Source organism: Protobothrops mucrosquamatus, unplaced genomic scaffold (assembly GCF_001527695.2).
Source record: "Protobothrops mucrosquamatus isolate PMUCROS unplaced genomic scaffold, P.Mucros_1.0 scaffold63, whole genome shotgun sequence".
In the NCBI taxonomy this organism is placed as follows: Eukaryota; Metazoa; Chordata; class Lepidosauria; order Squamata; family Viperidae; genus Protobothrops; species Protobothrops mucrosquamatus.
This window is the reverse complement of record NW_015386442.1, coordinates 1,598,838-1,620,257: the sequence shown is the minus strand read 5'-3', so window position 1 is coordinate 1,620,257 and position 21,420 is coordinate 1,598,838. Positions and strand designations below refer to the sequence as shown.

The following is a 21,420-nucleotide window of genomic DNA, read 5'->3' as shown; positions in this document are numbered from 1 at the left end:
AAACTAATACTGTAATAAAATTTAAACCAGAATCCAAGATTGATTTAATGCAACTTTCTTGATATCATAGAGAATATGAGTTCAATAAACTAGGAATCAGCCTACTGTGGACATTTATACTAGGTCTTGATAAAGATAGAAACTGCATATTTCAGTAAATTATTTACAATAAAGCCTTTTTAGCAATACATGGATTACTAAAGTTCATATTTAGCATATTTAGCAATATTTCTAATGAGTAAACAACCCATGGAATCAATTATATCAGCGAATTTCAGTTTCTGGGGAGAATAGATGAGATATCAATTTCTTTTTTTCTTTATTGTTTTTATCTCCAACAGTTGGGATGATAGCAGTTCCGTTAGCAGTGGCCTCAGTGATACTTTGGATAACATCAGCACAGATGACCTCAATACTACATCATCGGTCAGTTCTTATTCTAACAGTACTGCTTCTTCAACAAAAAAATATACCTACCCATATAGGTCTCTTAATTTTCTGGCTGGGATAGGATATTTAATCCAGACAGCCACTTGGATGCTTTGTCACTTTTTCTTAACATACTTGTTAAACACATAAATTCTTTACTAGAATGTTTTGGGAGTGGAGTGGTACGGTTTATTTCTTTGGTTTTCTTAGTGTTTTCTTCGTTGGAATAATAATAGTCCTAAATCTATTCTGACATGTCATCGTTATAATTAGAGCTTCTGGTATAGCCATGTCATAAACCCATAATGAAACAATTAATTGAATCAAAGCAACATGTGCATGTGCATGATCTTCCTATGCAAAAAAAAAGTATAACTATTCCCCCCCCATCAAAGAGTCATAAACACTGCTGGAGTTTAATGACATGATTACATTTTCTATTGATCACAGCACGGTGTTTTCAACAACCCAAGGCAAAATTCTGTGCTGCATATGGAGGCAAGATTGAGGCTTAAAGATGTAGCAGAGTCCTTTCTGAGCATATCACACTCTTGGTTATAAACAGAGTGTGAAATAACAATTAATCTCTGAGTAAACACATTTATCCCCAATCACATGGCTTGTCAGTTAAGAATCATGTTTCTGTCAAGCCACTTATTGCAGTACTGACAGTTTTGTAGGCAAATGGAAAATCTTTCACAATTTGAACGTGAAGCTCACCTGCTAATTAAATATATGATCCTCATATTCTTAGGTGTAATGAAGAAAACAATCTCAAGAATCAGCATTAATTTTTGTTATCTATTATTAGTCACTCTCAATGCTAGGTTAATGTACTTAGCACCAGTTATACAAATACCATTTCCATAAAAACAGTCAAAGTAGGGTGATCAGCATTTTGACGGTAAGACATTAAGTAAATAATAACATGTACTCTCAGGCTGCACTGATTGAAATAAAAACACTTCCTCAATTAATTTCATTTCATGATATTTATTTTTGGTAGCTGAAGACAGATTCTGAAAAACGTTCAGTAACTGATGGAGAACCTTGGGGGAGCAGTGAAGAACTGAAGAAGCCAGAGGAAGATCTTGAGAGTAATCTTGACAACAGTGGCAAGTGGAGGAGCCATCCTCCTGGATTGCTTGAGGATGCTGAGAAAGGAGGGCAAAAAGGCCCTCTTCCCATCTCTCAGACAGGCTCTTGGAGAAGAGGCATGACTGCACAAGTGGGAGCAACATCATCTAGGCACAAAGCAGGAGGAAGTACTATCAAAACACCTGGTAGGAAAGGCATTGAAAGTGTTTCATGTAAGACCAGTAGTTCCCTAAGTTGCCTTAGTTAACTTCAATAGATGGGAAAACTCCATGTTTAGCTCCTGGGTATAGAAAACCAGCAATACTGCAATATTAGATTTATTAAACAGATAATTTATATAACTGAAGCTTATCACTTGAACAATAGTTCAGAAGTATTTGGTAGGGAATAATGATAGAGTATAATATTGCCATATTTCCTTTGCAGTTGTGGGATGGGTAGGTGGGTTTTCCATGAGAGTGAACTCTCCTTTCATCCTTCCTTGTCAATTATTGGGTCTCCCTCTCCATTCAGGAGTCAAGACTCCAATGTGTCTGGCTATTTCCCTATTAATATCTTCAAATGGAAACTTTGTACTCCCCTCAACCTTCCCCCTGGCATGTTGTTTACTGCCCAGTTATAGCCTTCGCCTTGAGAAAGGTGAAGGTACTGTGCAAACCCTTCAAAAGATGTGTCTTGCAGCATTTGAAAGGCCATATGGGCCTCTGTTCTTTATATATATTACTGAAAATCTGAAATCTACTAGACATGGATTTCTGCAGCAATTGTGCTCTTCTTTAGGAAAAACAGATGATGCCAAAGCTTCTGAAAAAGTAAAAACTCCCCTGAAAGGAGCTTCCATCCAGCGTTCCCCTTCAGATGCAGGAAAAAGTAGTGGAGATGAAGGGAAAAAACCTCCTTCTGGAATTGGCCGATCAACAGCCACAGGTTCCTTTGGTTTCAAGAAAACTGGGGTCAGCTCTTCAACAATAATCACTGCAAGTGGAGCAACCATAACAAGTGGTTCGGCAACTTTGGGGAAGATGCCTAAATCTGCAGCCATTGGTGGAAAGTCAAGTGCAGGGAGAAAGACCAGTCTCGATGGTTCTCAGAATCAAGAAGATGGTGTCTTACATATGAGTTCAAAGACCACTTTGCAGTATCGAAGTTTACCACGTCCTTCAAAATCAAGCACAAGTGGGATTCCTGGCCGAGGTGGGCACAGATCTAGCACCAGCAGCATCGACTCTAATGTCAGCAACAAGTCTGCCGGTGCTGCTGCCACCAACAAATTGAGGGAACCTACAAAGATTGGCTCAGGACGATCTAGTCCTGTAACCATCAACCAGACGGACAAAGAAAAAGAAAAAGTGACAATATCTGATTCTGAGAGTGTATCCTTGTCTGGTTCTCCCAAATCAAGTCCAACATCAGCTAGTGCCTGTGGAACACCAAGTCTCAGACAGCCAGGTTCAAAATATCCAGATATTGCCTCACCTACATTTAGAAGGTAAAATGTTTTATATCAAAATTATTGTGATTCTTGCCCCCTCTCAGAAAAGATGATATTCTACAGCTCTATTATGGAGCTGGCTTCCTTTGGGATCCTTGGAGAATTATGCTACTTCATATACTACAGCAATTATAGCTTTGCTGTGAAATATGTTGAAAACTTAGGCAAACTATTTTTATTTTACTCATTTATCACCCATCTTCCTTACAGAGGGAGTGAAACTATGACTCCCAACTTATATCTCTGCAACATTTAAAATGAAATATTGACTAACAAAATAATTTTGGAACTTCCAATTAGGTTGAAAATTGGTCTGACATCTACAAATAGTTGCAATCAATTATTTTGGGAAGCTATGAAATGCACATCACATGTTCAGTGGACAGAAAAATATAAGAGAGTGTCTATAAACAGCTGTTGCAATTTAGGATGCCTAACAGGACAGGAGAAGACCTGTACCAACATAATTTAATTGGTGAAATCTACTTTAGAATAGTTATCTATATAAATGCTTTCCTCATCTAGTCAAGAAAACATAAGTGGAAGCCTGCTTTTACTTGCTTTTGGATGGCTGATAACTGATTAGGAATAGCATAGTATTAAGGATCCCATATATGGTAGAGTTGCAATTTCATAACCTAAAAAACTGAAGGTTAGTCTAGTACTTTCATCCTAAACTTCTGTTTTAAGAAAACTAATGTAATTTAAAGCATATATTAGTAAGGTAGGGAGTTTTGTAGAAACCACTGCAGATGTCTGAGATATCTAAGTATGATGTTCCTTATCTTTAATCATTCCATTATGTTGCAGATTGTGCAAAAATATGCAGCCCGTCTTGATTTGGAGATTTTTGAAACAGCAATGTTTTCATCAGAAATGTTCTCCAAAAAATAAGAATAAATTTTTTAAATCATATTGGCAACTTTTGGATATTGAAGCCTGACTCAAGAATCAAGAGAAATTGTTCTATCAAAAAACACAAATATCTTGAAAGAAAGCTGGGACTACCCTCTTGTGGCCAGTCACCAATACAACATTTTACTTAGGAATTGCTTACCACTGTGGCTTTTATTACAGTATAAATAAATAGAATGTTTATTGTTTTTCCTTGCCATTTAATAAACTGTAAATTTAGAAAAGGCTTCCTGCAGAATTTATAGAAGTGTGGACTATTTTAGATCTTTTAGAAATGCAATTTTCTGCAGTTTACAAAAGAAATCTATTTTCTTCTGTTGGAGACTGCTGTAGTGGGCTTGTAGAATAAATTTAATGAGATAAATAAAAATAACTTTCATACATATACATAGATACATATGGAAAGAAACTGAATTTAGCATTTTGCACCAAATTTGAGATTTGAGATAAATATTGATTTGTTGGCTGTCCATAATCATGCCATAATACTTTAATTGTTAAAATATCTTCTGATTAAGCTTTTGAAATGCTTGTTGGGTTTGATGAACATTTAATCTTTTTAGGCATCTACATAAAGAGAGATTGTTGAATTTATTTTCTCTGTGAGAAGATCCATATATCTTAAAGGCCAAAGCTTGAATGAGTGCTCTTGAATTATTATTTTTTAAATGACATCTAATAATGCATAGTCAAAATGGATTTTCTCATAAGAAATGTAGAAGTAACTTGAGCTAGCTGTATCCATATGCTGATATTTCAGATATTATGATGTGAAGCTTTGGTTTCTAACATTTAGGTTGTTGGTTTGCTTCTAGGTTGTTTGGTGCCAAAGCCAGCGGCAAAGCTGCCACCGCACCAAATACAGAAGGCGTGAAACCTACATCTGCCATGCCTAGCCCTAGTACCACATTAGCTCGGCAAGGCAGTCTGGAATCTCCATCTTCAGGTACAGGTAGCATGGGCAGTGCAGGTGGGCAGAGTGGAAGCAGTAGCCCCCTCTTCAATAAGCCCTCGGACTTAAATACAGATGTTGTAGGCCTAAGTCACTCCTTGGCTTCAAGTCCAGCTTCAGCCCATTCTTTCACATCAGGTGGTCTTGTCTGGGCTGCAAACCTGAGTAGTTCTTCTGCTGGTAGTAAGGATACACCAAGTTACCAGTCAATGACTAGCCTCCACACCAGCTCTGAATCTATTGATCTCCCTCTTAGTCATCATGGCTCCCTCTCTGGATTGACCACAAGCACTCAAGAGGTTCAGAGCCTGCTCATGAGGACTGGAAGTGTCAGATCTACTCTTTCAGAAAGGTGAGTTAATCATAGAGAGAGAGAGATAGTCATAATTGAGGTTGGGGGCAAGTGGACACTCTGAAAAACTTAAGGATTGAAAAAAGCCTAAGAATTCTTTATTTCATTCAATAGATTCTTTCTATAGAATCTATTAAATTATGATTGTTTGAAATTAAGATACTTGGGAAACATTTAGAAAATAGTGATGACATTAATAAAATTAATAGTTGCCATGGCTTCCTTCATTTGCTTAGATCATTCTCAAAATTGCAAAAAGAGAATAATCTCAAGTAGTTTAACCCGGCCAATGTATATTATATGTAACAGTATAATTGTGCTTAATAAATTATAGTTTACTTTATATTAATGCATGGAATTTGGGCAGAATCTACAAAATGGCTGTCTTCTGACTGTGGCGTAGCATGATATAAGTAATCTCTTTCCTCTTCTCTGAAGATTTCTCTAGAAAGTCTCCTTTTAAGATAACTACACACTGCCCAAACCTCAAAATTGTTTAATTTTAACTATGAATAGTGTTAATTTTATACCGTTTTTCCCCCAAAATAAGACTTGGTCGTATATTTTTTTGCCTCCAAAACAGGCAGTAGGTCTTATTTTCAGTGAATGTCTTATTTTTTTCCCCAACACCTGCCTTGCCTTGTTGTATTTGTGACGTATCTGGTGCAATATGGTATCTTTTACTAAGAAATTACCACCCAAGTCATGTTTTGTGAGTTGGGCAGCTATATAAATTTGTTAAATAAATAAACTAATAAGATGCTATAGTGAATATTTTTAATAGTTAGTCATATTTCTATCATATCCAATCAACGAAAAAAGGATCTTTTTTTAGTTGTATCCCTTTTATGTCCATTTTAGGATCATGAACATAAGATGCACCATTAAAACTTAATGGACACAATTAACTGTTTGGGACCCACCCTTTTGATTTTGTAAAAGATATTCCCAATGTAGCAAATTTATTTAATTAAAATTTTCCTTCAGTCAGCCAGGCCTAGTGATCAGGGTTGTGATCTATCTCCTTTCAGATCTTAAATAGGTTCTTTCTTGAACTCCTTGGTTTTGCTACAGAGGATTGCCCTGGCATCTCTGCAGGTTTTCCTCTTTCTACAGGGCCAGGTTTTATGTCATCTAAATGCTTTAGGATTATGGATGTGTTAATTCCTGTATGTCTTCCTGTGGTACCTGCTCTTACATCTTGCTGATTAATTGAAGCCTTGAGCTTGGTATGCTTTTTTTTCCCCCAAGACCGGCTCTGGGCAAGACCTGCAGTCAATATTAAAAGATACATTTTGGCTAACTTTTGATTCTATTCTTTGTGAAGATCTGCCATATGTGTTATGCTACATCTTCTCTTAATAAATACATAGGAACAATCCTCCATCTCTACAAAGTTCCTCTCCCTTTCCAATCTTTCCATTGAAAAATTTAAATAGGACATTGGCATTCACACCCTAGGCCAAATATTGGTCAATAATGAACTAGGTACATGTACAGATTATGGCTTCTATGTCCATCCAGGCCATTACTTTTTTATCTAGCTCCACCCCTTTTTGGGAGGGGTTTCCCTCCAAATGTTAAGTGCAGTCCTTGATCCCTTACTCTCATGCTATCAAGAAAAGCATTAGGCCATAGGAGAAGTTTGTGTCTTGACAGACAGGTCCTCAGATTTAGTGGTCACTTGTTCATTGCTGTTCAAGTAAAATACAAATATGATTTATTTAGTTATTTTTCATACACACTGTGAAGTGGTCCACAGCTCAGGATACAGATTTTATTATTTCATTTGTCAATTTGTCTTTGCATTGTCAAACCAAGTCTGGCATTAAGGATACCACAGTAATCCAACAGATTCATTTTTTTGATATGGGAACTATAATTCCAAATAATTTATTTTCAGCATAAAAAAGGGGCTGTTCAAGTATAAGGAAAGCTTTACTTGCGTTTACATGATGACAGACAGTTGGTTTTGTTTGTTTTTTTAGCAAGAAAAAGGTAGGTTTTTTATTTTTTATGTCAGGAGATCCAAAAAAGCAGATACTTCACCTACCACATTAGATACTAGGAATGAAGTTCTACATTATAGTGTGTTTTGAAAAAAATACACTGACATTATTTTTTAAATTGTTTTTATAAATTAAAACTGTAAGCTGTTAGAAACAATGTAATGTTAAAACATAAGAAAAATCTATGGCATTTTAATAAAAGTCTAGATTATTGTTTTCAGTAAATATTTATTTTTGTTTTCTATAGGAGGTTTAGCTTTTTCAAAAATTATTGATTGATTTGTTCATTAGTTAGAAGATTCATTGCAACAAAAATTATGACCTTTCCACATGATTAGTGTTCAATTTTCAACCTAATTCTTAGTGTTATCTATGATCCTGGTTTTCAAATGCAGATCTAGAGAGAAAAGAAATCTAGATTCAGAAGAATTTAGCCATCCTGAGCTTACATTAAAATCGTAACTGAGTTCATTTGTTTAGGCTATCCTGTCAACATAAGTACATTTGCAGGGTCGTATGGTAAACTTTCAGTCATTTTCTATCTTCAAATTTCATGAGAATTGGAAATAGCAAGATATGTTAGGCATTTCATGCAGTTACATCTTGTGAACAAACTTGCCTTTTGAAAAGTCCTGACTTAGATATTAGACTAATGCTTATGGAAAGAAATCACATTAGCACAATGAATTGAAATCAGACAATTATGCCATCTGTATTATCCAGACATCCCTCCCAAAGAATATAAGAATCTGAATTAGATAACAACTAAATCTAGATATAGCAATATGATTTCAACATTGTAAAAATGTAAGAATAGACCATTGTTACTGAAAAGTGAAGGATAATCTTTGTATAGTATTGCACACCTCATTTACAGATTTGACATTTTCCATTAAAAATAGTTTTTCTAAAATACAGTATCTGCAAGTCAGATCTTTTTAGACCTTTTAATTTTGAAGTATTCTGTTTACTTTATGTCTTTAGGGGTTTTCTTTGTTTTAACAGCATGCAGCTTGACAGAAATACACTGCCCAAAAAGGGATTAAGGTATATAATATTTTATTCAGCATGACTGCTGTTTTTCTATTCTATAACTTCTCTCTATAATACATCAACCTTTTCTTGTTATTGTGTAAGCTGTAATGAACAACTAATAGTACTTCCATTTATGTTTAGAAATTAGGTTTTTAAAAAGTTAAAATATTTTCTCTCTTTGACAATGAGAAGAATAAGAATAATTTGTAGGCTGCATCCTCAGCACTTGTAATAACCTGTATATTTACCTAACATATTTTCATAGCTGAAAATGTTTCTCTCCCCCCCCCCCCCGAATTACTCAATTGTTTCACAGGAACTTCCAGATAAGTTTCAAATTTTGCTTTGGGTGGTATCCTCTGACAATTTAAGTCAATAATTGTCAAAGTATGGTCCTTTTACCATCAATGGTTTGCAAATATCCATCAAGTGTTCTTCCACAGCTTTACACATTCACTGGGCAGGTCCTATTTTTGATCTAGAGTCTACCTTCCTAATATGCAACAAACTAAAAATGCAATTTGTTTGATCAAAACAATTTCACTGATTCCTCAAATTCATCTGAAACAAGAACCCAGAGTTTGCTTCAAATGTCACTTTAAAGACATAACTTCCCACTGCTCATAGTTTTCTTTTCTTTACAGTTTGATTCCTTACAAATTGATTTCTTATTCAAATTAAAAATAACCATTTACTACCACAATTGTGCTGATTATTGAATCCTACAGTCTTACTTTACTTCTGGCTTTAAACTGACTCTCAGAGAGAAAGAACTACTACTGCTTAGTTTCCCAAAGTTTTCAGTAATAATATTTTCAGTGGAAAGGATACAACATTCTTCTACTGCAGTGGAGCTATATTTCAGTGAATTGCCAGGCTCTTGAAGCTGTATATAAGATTTTCCAAGGAGACTGGTGGATTTTTTTTTTTTTAAAAAGAATCGGTTACAGTTGCACCTACACTTTTGCTTGTTGAAAATAATTATGTTGCAACTGGTAGAATGTGTATTACGTCTTCTAGAATCCAGGGAGAGAGTTTTGCCATCTTTCTTTTTCTTCATCTGAAGATATTATCTTCAATTCTGTTAAAGAAAAATAAACAGTCAATCCCTGTGAAAATTATCAGGGCCAGTATATATGATGTGTTCCTTGTTCTTGGCTATCAGTCAATTAAAATCTGACCTCAAGACCAGCATTAGCAGTATACTGTCAAGTAACTGAAATATTAGATTGCAATAAAATATTTCTTTTTTGGGGATGCATATTATTAAGTAATAATCAGTTGAGCTTAGTAAATCTCAAGTAGATTTGAGAGTAGAAAAATAGCATTAATCCTATTTGGTTATCTAAATATACTCATCTCACCAAACTTTGTTCCTACCCATGGATCAAGTTTTATCAAAGTCTAGCAGTCCAACAGTCTGTTTCCGCATATATGCAGAAACGGGTCTGATTATTACAGCAAGAACAAGCTTTATGTGCAGGCAAAAGACAGCAGATGCAAAGTCTAGTTTTAAAAATAGGCTTTGGGAAAATCACAGCACTGGTTTTTAAAATCTTAATTTTTTTAAATTTGCAAGATATTTGATTGTATATGAAATGTAAGCACTACATTGCAATCTGACTACCTAAGTACCTTATGTACTTATTAGCCATTGTACATCACCAAACACTTTCTAAGCTTTTGTCACAATATGGGCTGTTATTATACTGTTGGAGATACATTTTTGTCCTTGGCAGCAATCCTGAAAAGTCTTTGGGACATTATGTTTTAGGTTTCGGCAAACACACTTCTTCACAAGAAAGTATTTCTTTTTCACCTCTTATATCGATCCATTTAGTGGTAGAGTGGTTTCCCAGGATCACTCTGTGGACAAATAATACATTTTTTTCCATAAGATGTCCCATCAAATGTCACTAACAAACCCAAATCATTTCTTTTTATAGTGTTGTTCTATTCTCATTGCTTTCAACTTTATCTGTACATTTTTGCTCCTCTAGCAATCATTATACAAGAACTGAACACTGTTCTCTTTTCACCACCAATTATTTTTTAAATATGTCATTATGCTTGAAGTCAGATTCTGTTCTAAAGTTTTAAAATGTTTTCTGAACAATGTGCTCTGCATGATTTTCTGTTAGATGCCAATTGTCTCTCTGTTAATGATTTGTCTGTCTTTTTCTTGGGTTATATTTACCTCAAATATTCTATTAAAAATCATCTAACCTGAAGATGATATTTGCTAATTGTCTCTAATCTTTAGGTAGGTGTTGTTGCAACTTAGTTGCACACAGTGTGTGAATATTTTTCATTTGTCCATGGTCATCTGTTTCAGGTATACTCCATCTTCTCGTCAGGCTGGTCAAGAGGAAGGGAAAGAGTGGCTGCGTTCACATTCTACTGGAGGGCTCCAAGACACTGGAAATCAGTCTCCCCTAGTATCACCTACAGCTATGTCTTCCTCTGCAACTGGCAAATATTTCTCTAATTTAGGTAAGAAGAAATAATTTGCATTTTATTCTATTTTTTCAGAGTAATATCCTCCATTAATTTGGCAAAAGTAATTCATATGTGTTTCCAGATTAAGTTTTATCATGTCAGTTACAGATTCTGCTGGTTTTTTGCAAAATTTTCTCTTTCACCTATCTGTGTGTCATTTTCCCATAAGTTGAGCCTTTCAGAAATGTTTTAGCTATATATTCCAAAGCAAACACTGGTAAGAGTGGCTTGTTTTAACAAATTATGTAACCCAGTGTGAAAAAAGATGATAAATTTGTTTTCTCTAAAGAAACATTAAAAGGATCAACGTTCTTCCCCTTAAGATCCTTGGAAACCAACTTTTCAAACAATAATTGTGTGAGGGTGGAAGAAAAAGAAAGAAGTACATATTTCAAATCATAGCTAAAAACAGCTCTGTATCATGGAATTATCAAATGCCATCTATTTAGGATATAAATACATTTTGTATATTAGATAACTATAACTAAGAAAAAAATGTCAGATATGTACAACTTTGCCTAGTCCAAGAGGTTTACTTGTAAATGGCCCATGGAAAAAATTAAATTTTATTTACTTTTATATGTAATTAAAATTAATTATAAGTAATATAGTTCCTCATTTAATACTTTACCATTCAATTCTGAAAAAAAAATAGATTTTGTTAAGAAGCTCTGGAACTACATCTAAAAATGTGAAGCCACATTTGACCCTAAAGCCACAATCTATACTATACTAACCATGAAGTTAAATTTATCATAGAAATTGTTTTAATTGTTTATAAAAGATAGCCAATATGTCATTTCATTCAATAGATTTTGTCTAGAACATACATAACATTTCACACAAACTTATTAATTTTTTTGTTTGATATTGCAGTAAGTCCAACAAATTTATCCCAGTTCAAACTTCCTGGACCTAGTATGATGAGGTCAAACAGCAACCCTGCACAAGACTCTTCTTTTGATCTCTATGATGATTCTCAGCTGTGTGGTAGTGCTACATCCTTAGAGGACAGACCACGTGCAATTAGTCATTCTGGTTCATTCAGAGATAGCATGGAAGAAGGTAAGAGGATGTGAAGCAATGTAGAATGAACAATTGTTGTATTACTCAGAGTTTAAGCCATGCCATAATTGGAGTTTATAGATATATTACAAGCAAATAATAGATTTTAACTGATTTTTGGTTTGTTTCCTATCTGCTTGGAAGTCACTCTTATTTTCATAGTTCAATAGCCTTTGGAAACAGCAATACTCTTAAGTTTAGTTTACCAATAATTACAATCAATACATTCTTAAATACAATAGGCCTATTCTGTCTTTCATGAATATTTTCATTATTTCATCACTTTCCTTTGTTAAGTTGCAGCAATTATACATTTATCTTTTCTGATTCTTCCTTGGACAGTTATTTATAATCACACCTGTTACCAAATTGCTGAAGACTTTTAATCAAATCAAAATCATTTAAAATGAAATCAATCTGTATTATATTCATCAACCTGATGCCCATCAACCTGATTTCCTCATTATAAGTGCTGATTCCTTACACACCCATTGCATGATTATACAAAAACATTGTTTTTGTTTACATTAAGGTGTTCTTTCTGTTTTTCTGTATAGATCTGGCAGCATCCCAGATTTAATAAGCACTCGATTCTGGCACCTGCAGCAATCCAAGCTCATTTTGTTCTGTGTTTTCAGCAAAATGAATTGGCTAGCATATATATACTAATGATAACAAAACTTAAAAATCACATCACTTCAATGATCCAAGTGACTTTGTTTCACAGAGGCCTAACAGTGTGCAAAAATTAGCAACACTTTGGGTTAAAAGAGCAGGGCAACTTGCAATAAGAGCAACCCTATGCTCCTATTATAGCTATTATGGACCTCAACAGTTGCTATTTGCGTTGCAAAAAATTCACATCAATGGATGCTTTTTTTCTCTGACATAAATAACAGGCATAGGAATTCAGTGTAAACTAGGGTTCAGTGAGATGCGAAGGGTTATATCCCTCTCTGTTCTGCAATAATTCCAACCTGGACCAAATTTTTAATCCAACAAAGTTCTCATCTGAATTTTTGATATTTACTTTTAAAAAATGCTAATTGCTAAGTGTGATTGCTATGTCTCATTTTATCCTAAGCTCCACATGCAAGTTAAAATTATTTTCATATGCTGGGGTGTGTTATCAAAGTGATACTTTTCAAATGGAATCCATCTCATTTACAGTGGAAGCTGCCCGCCTAGCAATAACAACTTTTATCTTCCATGAAATGTAGAGTCCATTCGACAATTGACATTTTCTGTATTTGCTGTACCAAAAATTGCTTTACCAAAGGTGACATTCAGATGCTGTTCTCCTATCAGAGCAAAATAAATGATGTTGTTTACTAGCAAAACTGCAACGTATTACTAAAGTCTCTGTGTACAAGTGTTTTTTTAAGCATAGAAAAATCATTGTGTGGAATAAAAATATATTTCTAAACAGGCAATTTCTGTAATAGTTTTCTCTTTGGAGACAATTGCTCGAATTTAAAAAGAGATGTTCTGTCATTGAATTTGACAGGCAATCACTCCTATTGCTTTATCAATATTATTCTAATACCAACTTTGGTGTTTCTGTTTTAGTACATGGATCCTCATTATCACTAGTTTCCAGCACTTCTTCTCTTTACTCCACAGTAAGTCTTGACCATATATTAAAAATCTGTGTATGGTTTTTAAGATTGGTTTGAAAATACGTTAACGTCTGAATAGATAACTGCTGTGATATTATTATATGCACAAAAATGAAAAAAAGATTCTGATATATCCACTATGGAGGAATGGCTGGTGAAGATGACAGAATTAGCAGAGATGGAAAAATTGACTTGTTTGATTAGAGGAAAGACAATGACGTATTAGTGACTAGAAATCCTTTATGAACTTTTTGCTGAAAAGAGAAAAGAATGAACTTCTTATTTATGAGTTTGATGATTAGAAAGCATAGACTATAGAAAGAAGGAGATTATTTTGTAGCCTTACAGAGAGAGAGGGTAAATTCAAATGTACTTGTAACTGCTGTTAAGAAGAGTGGAAGCCATTTCTCTTTTCTTTTCTTTTTTCTTCTCTTTTCTTCTCCTCTTTTCCTCTTCTTTATTTCTTTATTTGTACCTTTTTACTTATTACTTTCCTTTTCTTTTTCAAAATTTGTGTTTTTTTTAAACAGTTAATAAACTTTTGCATATGAAAAAGAAAACATATTAATACCTGACAGGCTAAGAAAGAATTTGTTTTTTTTATTGCTGTTTGAATGTAACACCTTCCTTATGGTTTCAGAAACAGTATGCCCTTGCTTACTGAACCTTTTCTGGAATCTTTTGTTGTTTTCCTTCCTTCCCTTGACAGCAAATTGTTCAAAATTGTTTGCTGCTGATATCTGATGTGCTGTACCTTTCTGGCTTGTTTTTGTGCACTTTAAAGATTAAGTGGCACAGTAATTGGTCACTCAGTGGATTGCTTTTCTTGTACTGAAAGAGGTTTGCCAATGCAGGAAATTGCATCATTGCTTTGACAGATCAATTTTCAAACCTGGTATAAAATGATTTATGGTGAGCGAGGTTGCAGGTGTTTTTAATTATTAGTAATACATTTTTTCTTATGGAGGAAGTTTGTTTTCAGCTTGTATGTATCAAGCAATATGAAATTATGATAAATTATCACTAAAATGTCATTGTACACTTCATTCTTTAAAGCCTGAGTATTTCAAGATTAAAAATCTACTACCTACCGTAGATTAATTACTTGGTTACACCCAATGTGAATGTATATTTTTAATGTAAACTGAGATCCAGTCACTAGAGAAATACTTTTGTTCATCAAAGCCTTCCTTGCATATTAAAGTCACTTATGTGGTACTTTGGATGCCCAATTTTTGAAAACTATAGTTACTGACTCCTTGAGGTCACAAATTTGTTAGAAATATATACCATGTAAGTCCTTTTTTCCATGATTTTTTACATCAATATGGATGAAATTACATTTTCTAAATAAGATAAGATAAGATAAGGTAACCTTTATTGACATTTTTTTACTGTGGGCACAACGGCACATATCAAAAATGAAATTTACTTGCCCGCTCTCAAAGTGAAACACATACATGATACACACCTAAACATACTATATACAATATATGTATAGACCCACACCCCTACATATCCATGACAAATAAATATTTAATACTGTCCATCTTGAATATACTGTATAATGGAAGGAGGAAGCTTGAGAGTTAACAAGGTTAATGCTATATGGAATGAAACTATGGCTGAATCTGGACGTTCTGCTACAGATAAACGCAAGTTTTATTTTTATTGTCTTTTCCCAGTCAGTAAATTAAAATAGTTGTGGTTGTGTGGTACTTTTTCTTATATTTACCAACCCAGCTTTGAGATGTTTTCCTAAGACATTGTTTCTACAGCTTTTTCTTGGGTATCTCAGCCTAAGCACCTCAATTTCAGTAATAAATATATTTCTGCATCATGTATGATTATCAGTAAGGATATTAATTCATGAGAACAGCAGGCCTGCACGCACACTCATGCACATCCAGCTCAACTGCAAGTTGAGCTGCGTGCGCATGTGCATGTGCGCCGGCCCACTGCTCATGTGAGTTGGGCTGCATGCGCGCACATGTGCACTGGCCCATGGCCCAGTTGTGAATAGGCCACAGCCTGGTAGTAGGCTGTGGCCTGGGGGTTGGGGACCCCTGCATTAACACAAGCTATTATATATTGAAAAAAATTCTAAAATGTTATAAATGTTTTGAAATTATCAAACCAATTATCATAGACCCTGCACCCTCATAGATACTAAAAATAAATAAATAAAAAGAAAATACAAACTTAAAGAAGAAAAAAATTCCCCAACTGTAATTTATATTGAAATGATTATCTCAGCAGACTAGGTTGAAATTAATGAAGCAAGCTCACAAGAATTCACGAACTTCTTAAAATTAATATGAAAAAATGTGTGAAGACCATTACAAAAGAATTCTACAAAGTACATGTTCTATTTAGAATAATCAATCTGTAAGTTTTGTTTTTGATGGTTTGTTTTTCACTTTTTTCTTGTTCCTTTTACATAGGGGTCTAGAAGGAATTCTCTTTTAGTTGAGAATACAGTTGCCATCTCTTCTTTGGTTTGGCAGTATCCAATATATTACCAAGCTGTTTACCTTGGACAGTATGAGAAGTTCTTTCACAATAACTTGGATAAATTGAAAAGTTCAGAAGCTCACAATCTATACTTACATCGTATAATTAATAATAGCATTAGTTGACACCATTAAGAAAGTTGGCAGCATACAGCCGGTCTAATCAAATAATAAATAAATGTAATAATAGACTTATATATCATCACATCAGAATACTCTGTCAAGAACAGCTGTTTCAAGATTTCAATAACATGACCCTCTCCTATCTCAATTTTCAGCTACTCGACAAAGCTTTTTCATCATCATTTGAGGATCTAGCTGTGATAATGGAATTTGAAGTACTCTTTATTAAGGGCATGGTATTCTCTTAGTTTTAAAATCTTCAGCAGGATTTGTTCTTTAAGGACATAATAATTGATCAGCAATACCCTGATATGGGGGTAAAGCTCATTCAATTGAGCAGTTCCTAATGTAGAAGTAGTGCTCAAATGGAAATATCATACAAAAGCTTTAAATTTAATCCTGGAGAAAAATATTTATTCTATGATATACAGAATAACAGAGTTGGAAAGGACCTTGGAGGTCTTCTAGTTCAACTCCCTTTTCAGGCAGGAAACTCTATACCATTTCAGACAAATGGTTGTCCAATCTCTTCTTTAAAACTTCCAGTGTTGGAGCATTCACCACTTCTGGAGGCAAGTTGTTCCATTGATTAATTGTTCTAACTGTCAGGAAATTTCTCCTTAGTTCTAAGTTGCTTCTCTCCTCGATTAGTTTCCATCCATTGCTTCTTGTCCTGCCTTCAGGTGGTTTGGAGAATAGGTTCACTCCCTCTTCTTTGTGGCAATCCCTTAGATATTGAAGCACTGCTACCATGTCATCCCTAGTCCTTCTTTTTCTTAAACTAGACATACCCAATTCCAGCAACTGTTCTTCATATAATTTAGCCTTCAGTTCCCTAATCATCTTTGTTGTTCTTCTCTGCACTCTTTCTAGAGTCTCAACATCTTTTTTAATTGTAAAACCATATTATTCAATCTACTTATTTCATTATATTTGTTTAAACTGTCCTAATTCTATGCCATTATAGCCACAGATATGTTTCAAAGTACAGACTATCAACATAAGAGGTAGAGGAGGATTTCCCCCCCCCAATCTTTCAATGGTCCAATTGCAAAACTCAAAACAGACGGAACACGGCAACGCTTGAAACGGCACAATTTTATTTCATGCTTCACACTGTTTTGTTTTCTAATAGATATAATATTTTCAGAATTTATGTATTTTGTTTTATAGAAGCATACTCAAAATGGCTTTTGAGGTTAAATGGTTTTGCACATCTCTGGTGATTCTGTGTAAATATTGACTAAAGCCGGGGACACCACTTCAGCTGCCCTAACTATAGCTTTAAAAATAATATTGTAATGTTTGTTATGGACATTTCTATATAGCATATTACACTGATATTTTTGAACCTCTATTCAGAATAAGTATATTACATTTATTTAGACTTGTTTCCTAGTGCAGGGCTTTTCAACCTTTTCACCCATTGTACCACTTTTAGGATATGGCAATATCCGAGTACCACCAGTCGCCTAGCAAGGTGTCAAAAACTTGATGACCCCCCAAAAAGGAAAAAAGTGATAAAGTACAGGTAGTCCTCGACTTACAACAGTTCGCTTAGTGACTGTTCGAAGTTACAGTAGCACTGAAAAAAAGTGCCCCCCAAGCCACAACCGAGCAAGACACCTGCCTGCAGCGCTCTTCCTCCTGTCCGAGGTTTTCATTGTTGTGAGCATTTCTGTTGAGGATTGGCAGCGGGGGTGGGGTGGGGGTGTTTGGTTTTTATTTTCCCCGTCTGCTGGGTGGTTGCAGCAGGTTTTTGTCACTTCACATGACCCTGGGACACTGTGACTGTCATAAATATGAATCAGTTGCCAAGCATCTGAATGTAAATCACAAGACCCTGGAGATGCTGCAACATTCCAGCTGATCGGTGCTTCTTCTGGGCTCAGTGGAAGTGCCAGGATCAGCGCCGAGCTCCAGCTGGAGCCTGACGTTGATCCTGGCACTTCCACCGAGCCCTAACAGTCCCGAAGAAGTGCCGATCCTGGCGCTTCCGCTGAGCCCTGACAGCCCTGCAGCTCCAGACATCTCTCGCTCAGGCTTGTGCGGTGTTGCCACCGGTTCAGCTCATTCCCCTCCCCCGCTACCACTTTTTTAGGATGGTCGCATACCACCTGCCAGGGGCCAATGTACCACAGGTGGTACCCATACCACTGGTTGAAAAGCCCTGTCCTAGTGAATATTTATTGAATTGCAACCAATAACCCAAAACTTTGATAATATTCCAAGTTATTAAAAAACTCAGAAGTATTTATAATTTATATTCTCATTCTAATTCTTATCTACAATTACAACTGGGAATTAATTTTTAGTTAAGCCAAAACATATTGTTTTGATATTTTTCTTTTCTTTTGTTGATAATCATGTAGATTCCAGACATGTGTGTCACTTGAAGAGTGAAAATAGTAAAAGAGAATGTGGCAGAAAAAGGAATCATACAGTATTAAAGCTTTGCTAATGTAAACTTTTCATAAATAATTTAGAAAATATTTTAAAATGTTCATAAATAACTACTTTATTATCCCTCTAGGCTGAAGAAAAGGCACATTCAGAGGTAAATATAAATATACTTACTATATAATATTCAGTAAATTAAAATAGTTGTGTTTGTGTGGCATTTTTTCTTATACTTATCAACCAGCTTTGACTTGTCCTCCTAAGACAATGTTTCAAGTGCTCCAGCACCTGAGGCCAAGTGTCTGTAGACAAGGTCTTTTTAATAGTGTCATTCTGGTTGTAGAGTAATCTTCTCTGTGATACTTCCTTATTATATGTTCATAAAGATCTCAATATTTACCACAGCTTTTTCTTGGATGTCTTAGCCTAAGCATCTCAATTTCAAATATATACTGGTGTTTTATTTTGAATAATGTTTACAACATTGTACTGCATTTGTAAATAAACAGATAAATGCTGCATTTATCTGTTTATTTACTGGATAAGTATAGTAATAAATATAGTGCTGCATCATGTATGATTATCAATAAGGATATTAATGACAGCAATTTTTTAATTATCTTGTTATCTGCTCAGACCAATCACCACTGTATTGAATTTATTTTAAAATGATAAACTATATTGTAGAGTACATTTTTCTTAATCTAATATTGTAGGTTTGTTGAAGAATAACTGCAGTTTTTGAGTGAATTATTTTGGGTTAATTCACCAAGTATATAAATCATTAAACCTGTTTTTCACAAGATAAATGCTAACATTTTGTTTCGGAGTATAATCAGCATTTAGTAACTTCTGAAAAAATACTTCTGGGTCCTTACAATGTATGTTTATGTATTTGTGTATTAAACAGTGACCTGCATATTGTTCATTTTATGAATATCCAAACAATGAAATTCATTTGCACAAATGTGGAATGTGCAACAGGTTAGATAGCTTTAAAAGAAGTTAAACAATTTTGTGACTCATAGACTGTCACAAAATACAATTTAGTCATGATTGCTATGGATAGAATGCAATTACAATAGCATAACAGAATGCAAGATAGTGTTCTTCCACCATAATATCCAGCATAAGTATGAATATCAGTTATTGTGGTTAAGAATGGGAAAATACCACTGCTCGTATCATTTCCAAGGTGGAAGGAAGATGGCTGTCTATTCCAGGAAGCATTTGGTTGTCTACTATAATTGTCTATATTTGATTATCTATGATACTGGATTAAAGAAGTCTTTCAGCCAATGTAGTCCATGTATTCTTTAATGCAATATTTATATATCATTCAAATACACAACTCAGAGCAAAAACACAGTTATATTTTGTGTTCTAGATTATTAAATGGTCTTTAGTCAAAGCAAGTGAATAAAATATCATATCTTAGAACACTTTGTATTTGCTTTCTAGCAAATTCATAAATTACGACGGGAACTGGTTGCATCTCAGGAAAAAGTGGCCACCCTAACATCACAACTATCAGCAAATGTAAGTTATTTATTATCATAATAATTTTGATATATTTTTATTCTGCATATATATCCACAGTAAATCTGTAAGAAAGATTGCTGTCATTGCCTCTTACGGAAAGAAAAAGGACTAGGGATGATAGTCTGAGTTTTAAATGAGTTATGTGTTACATCATAAACAAATGTCAAGAGAGTTCTTCCAACATGAGTGTACTAATAAATTCTGCTTATGAACCATGAAAGTGTATTTAAGTACCAGATGCACAAAACAGTAGCATCAACAAAATAAAATAAAAAAGGAAGGCGGCATTAAAACATTAACATCCAAGAATGCATAAAAACAAGTTAAAGCTTTTCTACTCTTTTTCTAACGAACAGAACTCCATGTAAAAAAAATTACTTTGTAGTTTCCAAATCAGTGAAAACCTCTGGGAGCACAATGATTACTGGTTACTTTTATTTAAAATATTTTTATAATATTTGAGTTTATAAACAAATACAATTATTAAACACAGGAAGTCATGAAGAGGCTGAAAATTGATTATGTGCCATCAGGTCTTAGTAAGTACATAGATAGATTTTTTCCATATTATTTTCTTGGTAAAAATACAAGTGTGATTTATCACTGTCTTCCCCTATGCAATATGAATTGATGCCTTTGCCATTTAAAGGGATCATCTTCCTTTAGTGCTGATGTCCAGTGTAGATGCCTATTGCTTTAATTGGACAGCTGGCTTTCACACCTTGGGTGACTCTTCTGGGAATATCTACGCTTGACATACACTCCCAACAATCTTCATTCATTCCTCCCAGAATGCCCCGTGCCACATTGAGACAGCATAGCAGGACTTGCAGGAGGAAGAAGGGGAATAATGGAAAAGGAAGCTTCAATGTGGTGTCAATTTATAAAGTTGAGATGGGAAATTGTATTTATTTGTTAAATTTATTTGCCATCTATCTTGTCATGGGGCTACTGTAGACGACTCTAAAGTGTATTTAGGCCTACATACAACATACTATGTATATAGTAAAAAAAGAGGATTGAAGTAAGGAAATTCCTTTCCCTATAATCCATGTAGGTGGACAATATTGGAAATCATCCTTATTAATTTAATAATGGTGCCCACTCAAACAATATGACTCTGGGCAGTACAACATTTTGTACTGCAAATCACTCAAACTTGGATTCTACTCAACCTGACTTAAAGGCCTGGGGCAAGAGATAGGTCTTGACTTCTTTTCTAAAGGCCTGCAGAGTTTAGTCTAATTGTATATCATTACAAAAAAGATATATTTACAGGGGGAAATGTTTATGTGAATCTATCCTCCTTCACTTTGCTAAACCTCTGGCTTATGCTTTATCCAACGGAGAAAGACTGAGGTGTTTCATCATGCAAAA

General features: G+C 34.6%; 1 protein-coding gene across 1 annotated transcript in view; it reads left to right on the top strand.

The window, feature by feature from the left end:
• The window catches only part of NAV3 (neuron navigator 3), a 225,098-nt gene that overhangs the window by 165,328 nt on the left and 38,350 nt on the right, over positions 1 to 21,420 (top strand). The window contains 10 exon segments of the mRNA XM_015812046.1: positions 342 to 467; positions 1,429 to 1,712; positions 2,308 to 3,016; positions 4,750 to 5,238; positions 8,253 to 8,294; positions 10,618 to 10,775; positions 11,658 to 11,846; positions 13,416 to 13,468; positions 18,635 to 18,658; positions 19,963 to 20,040. Coding sequence (XP_015667532.1) covers positions 342 to 467; positions 1,429 to 1,712; positions 2,308 to 3,016; positions 4,750 to 5,238; positions 8,253 to 8,294; positions 10,618 to 10,775; positions 11,658 to 11,846; positions 13,416 to 13,468; positions 18,635 to 18,658; positions 19,963 to 20,040 — 2,152 coding nt within the window.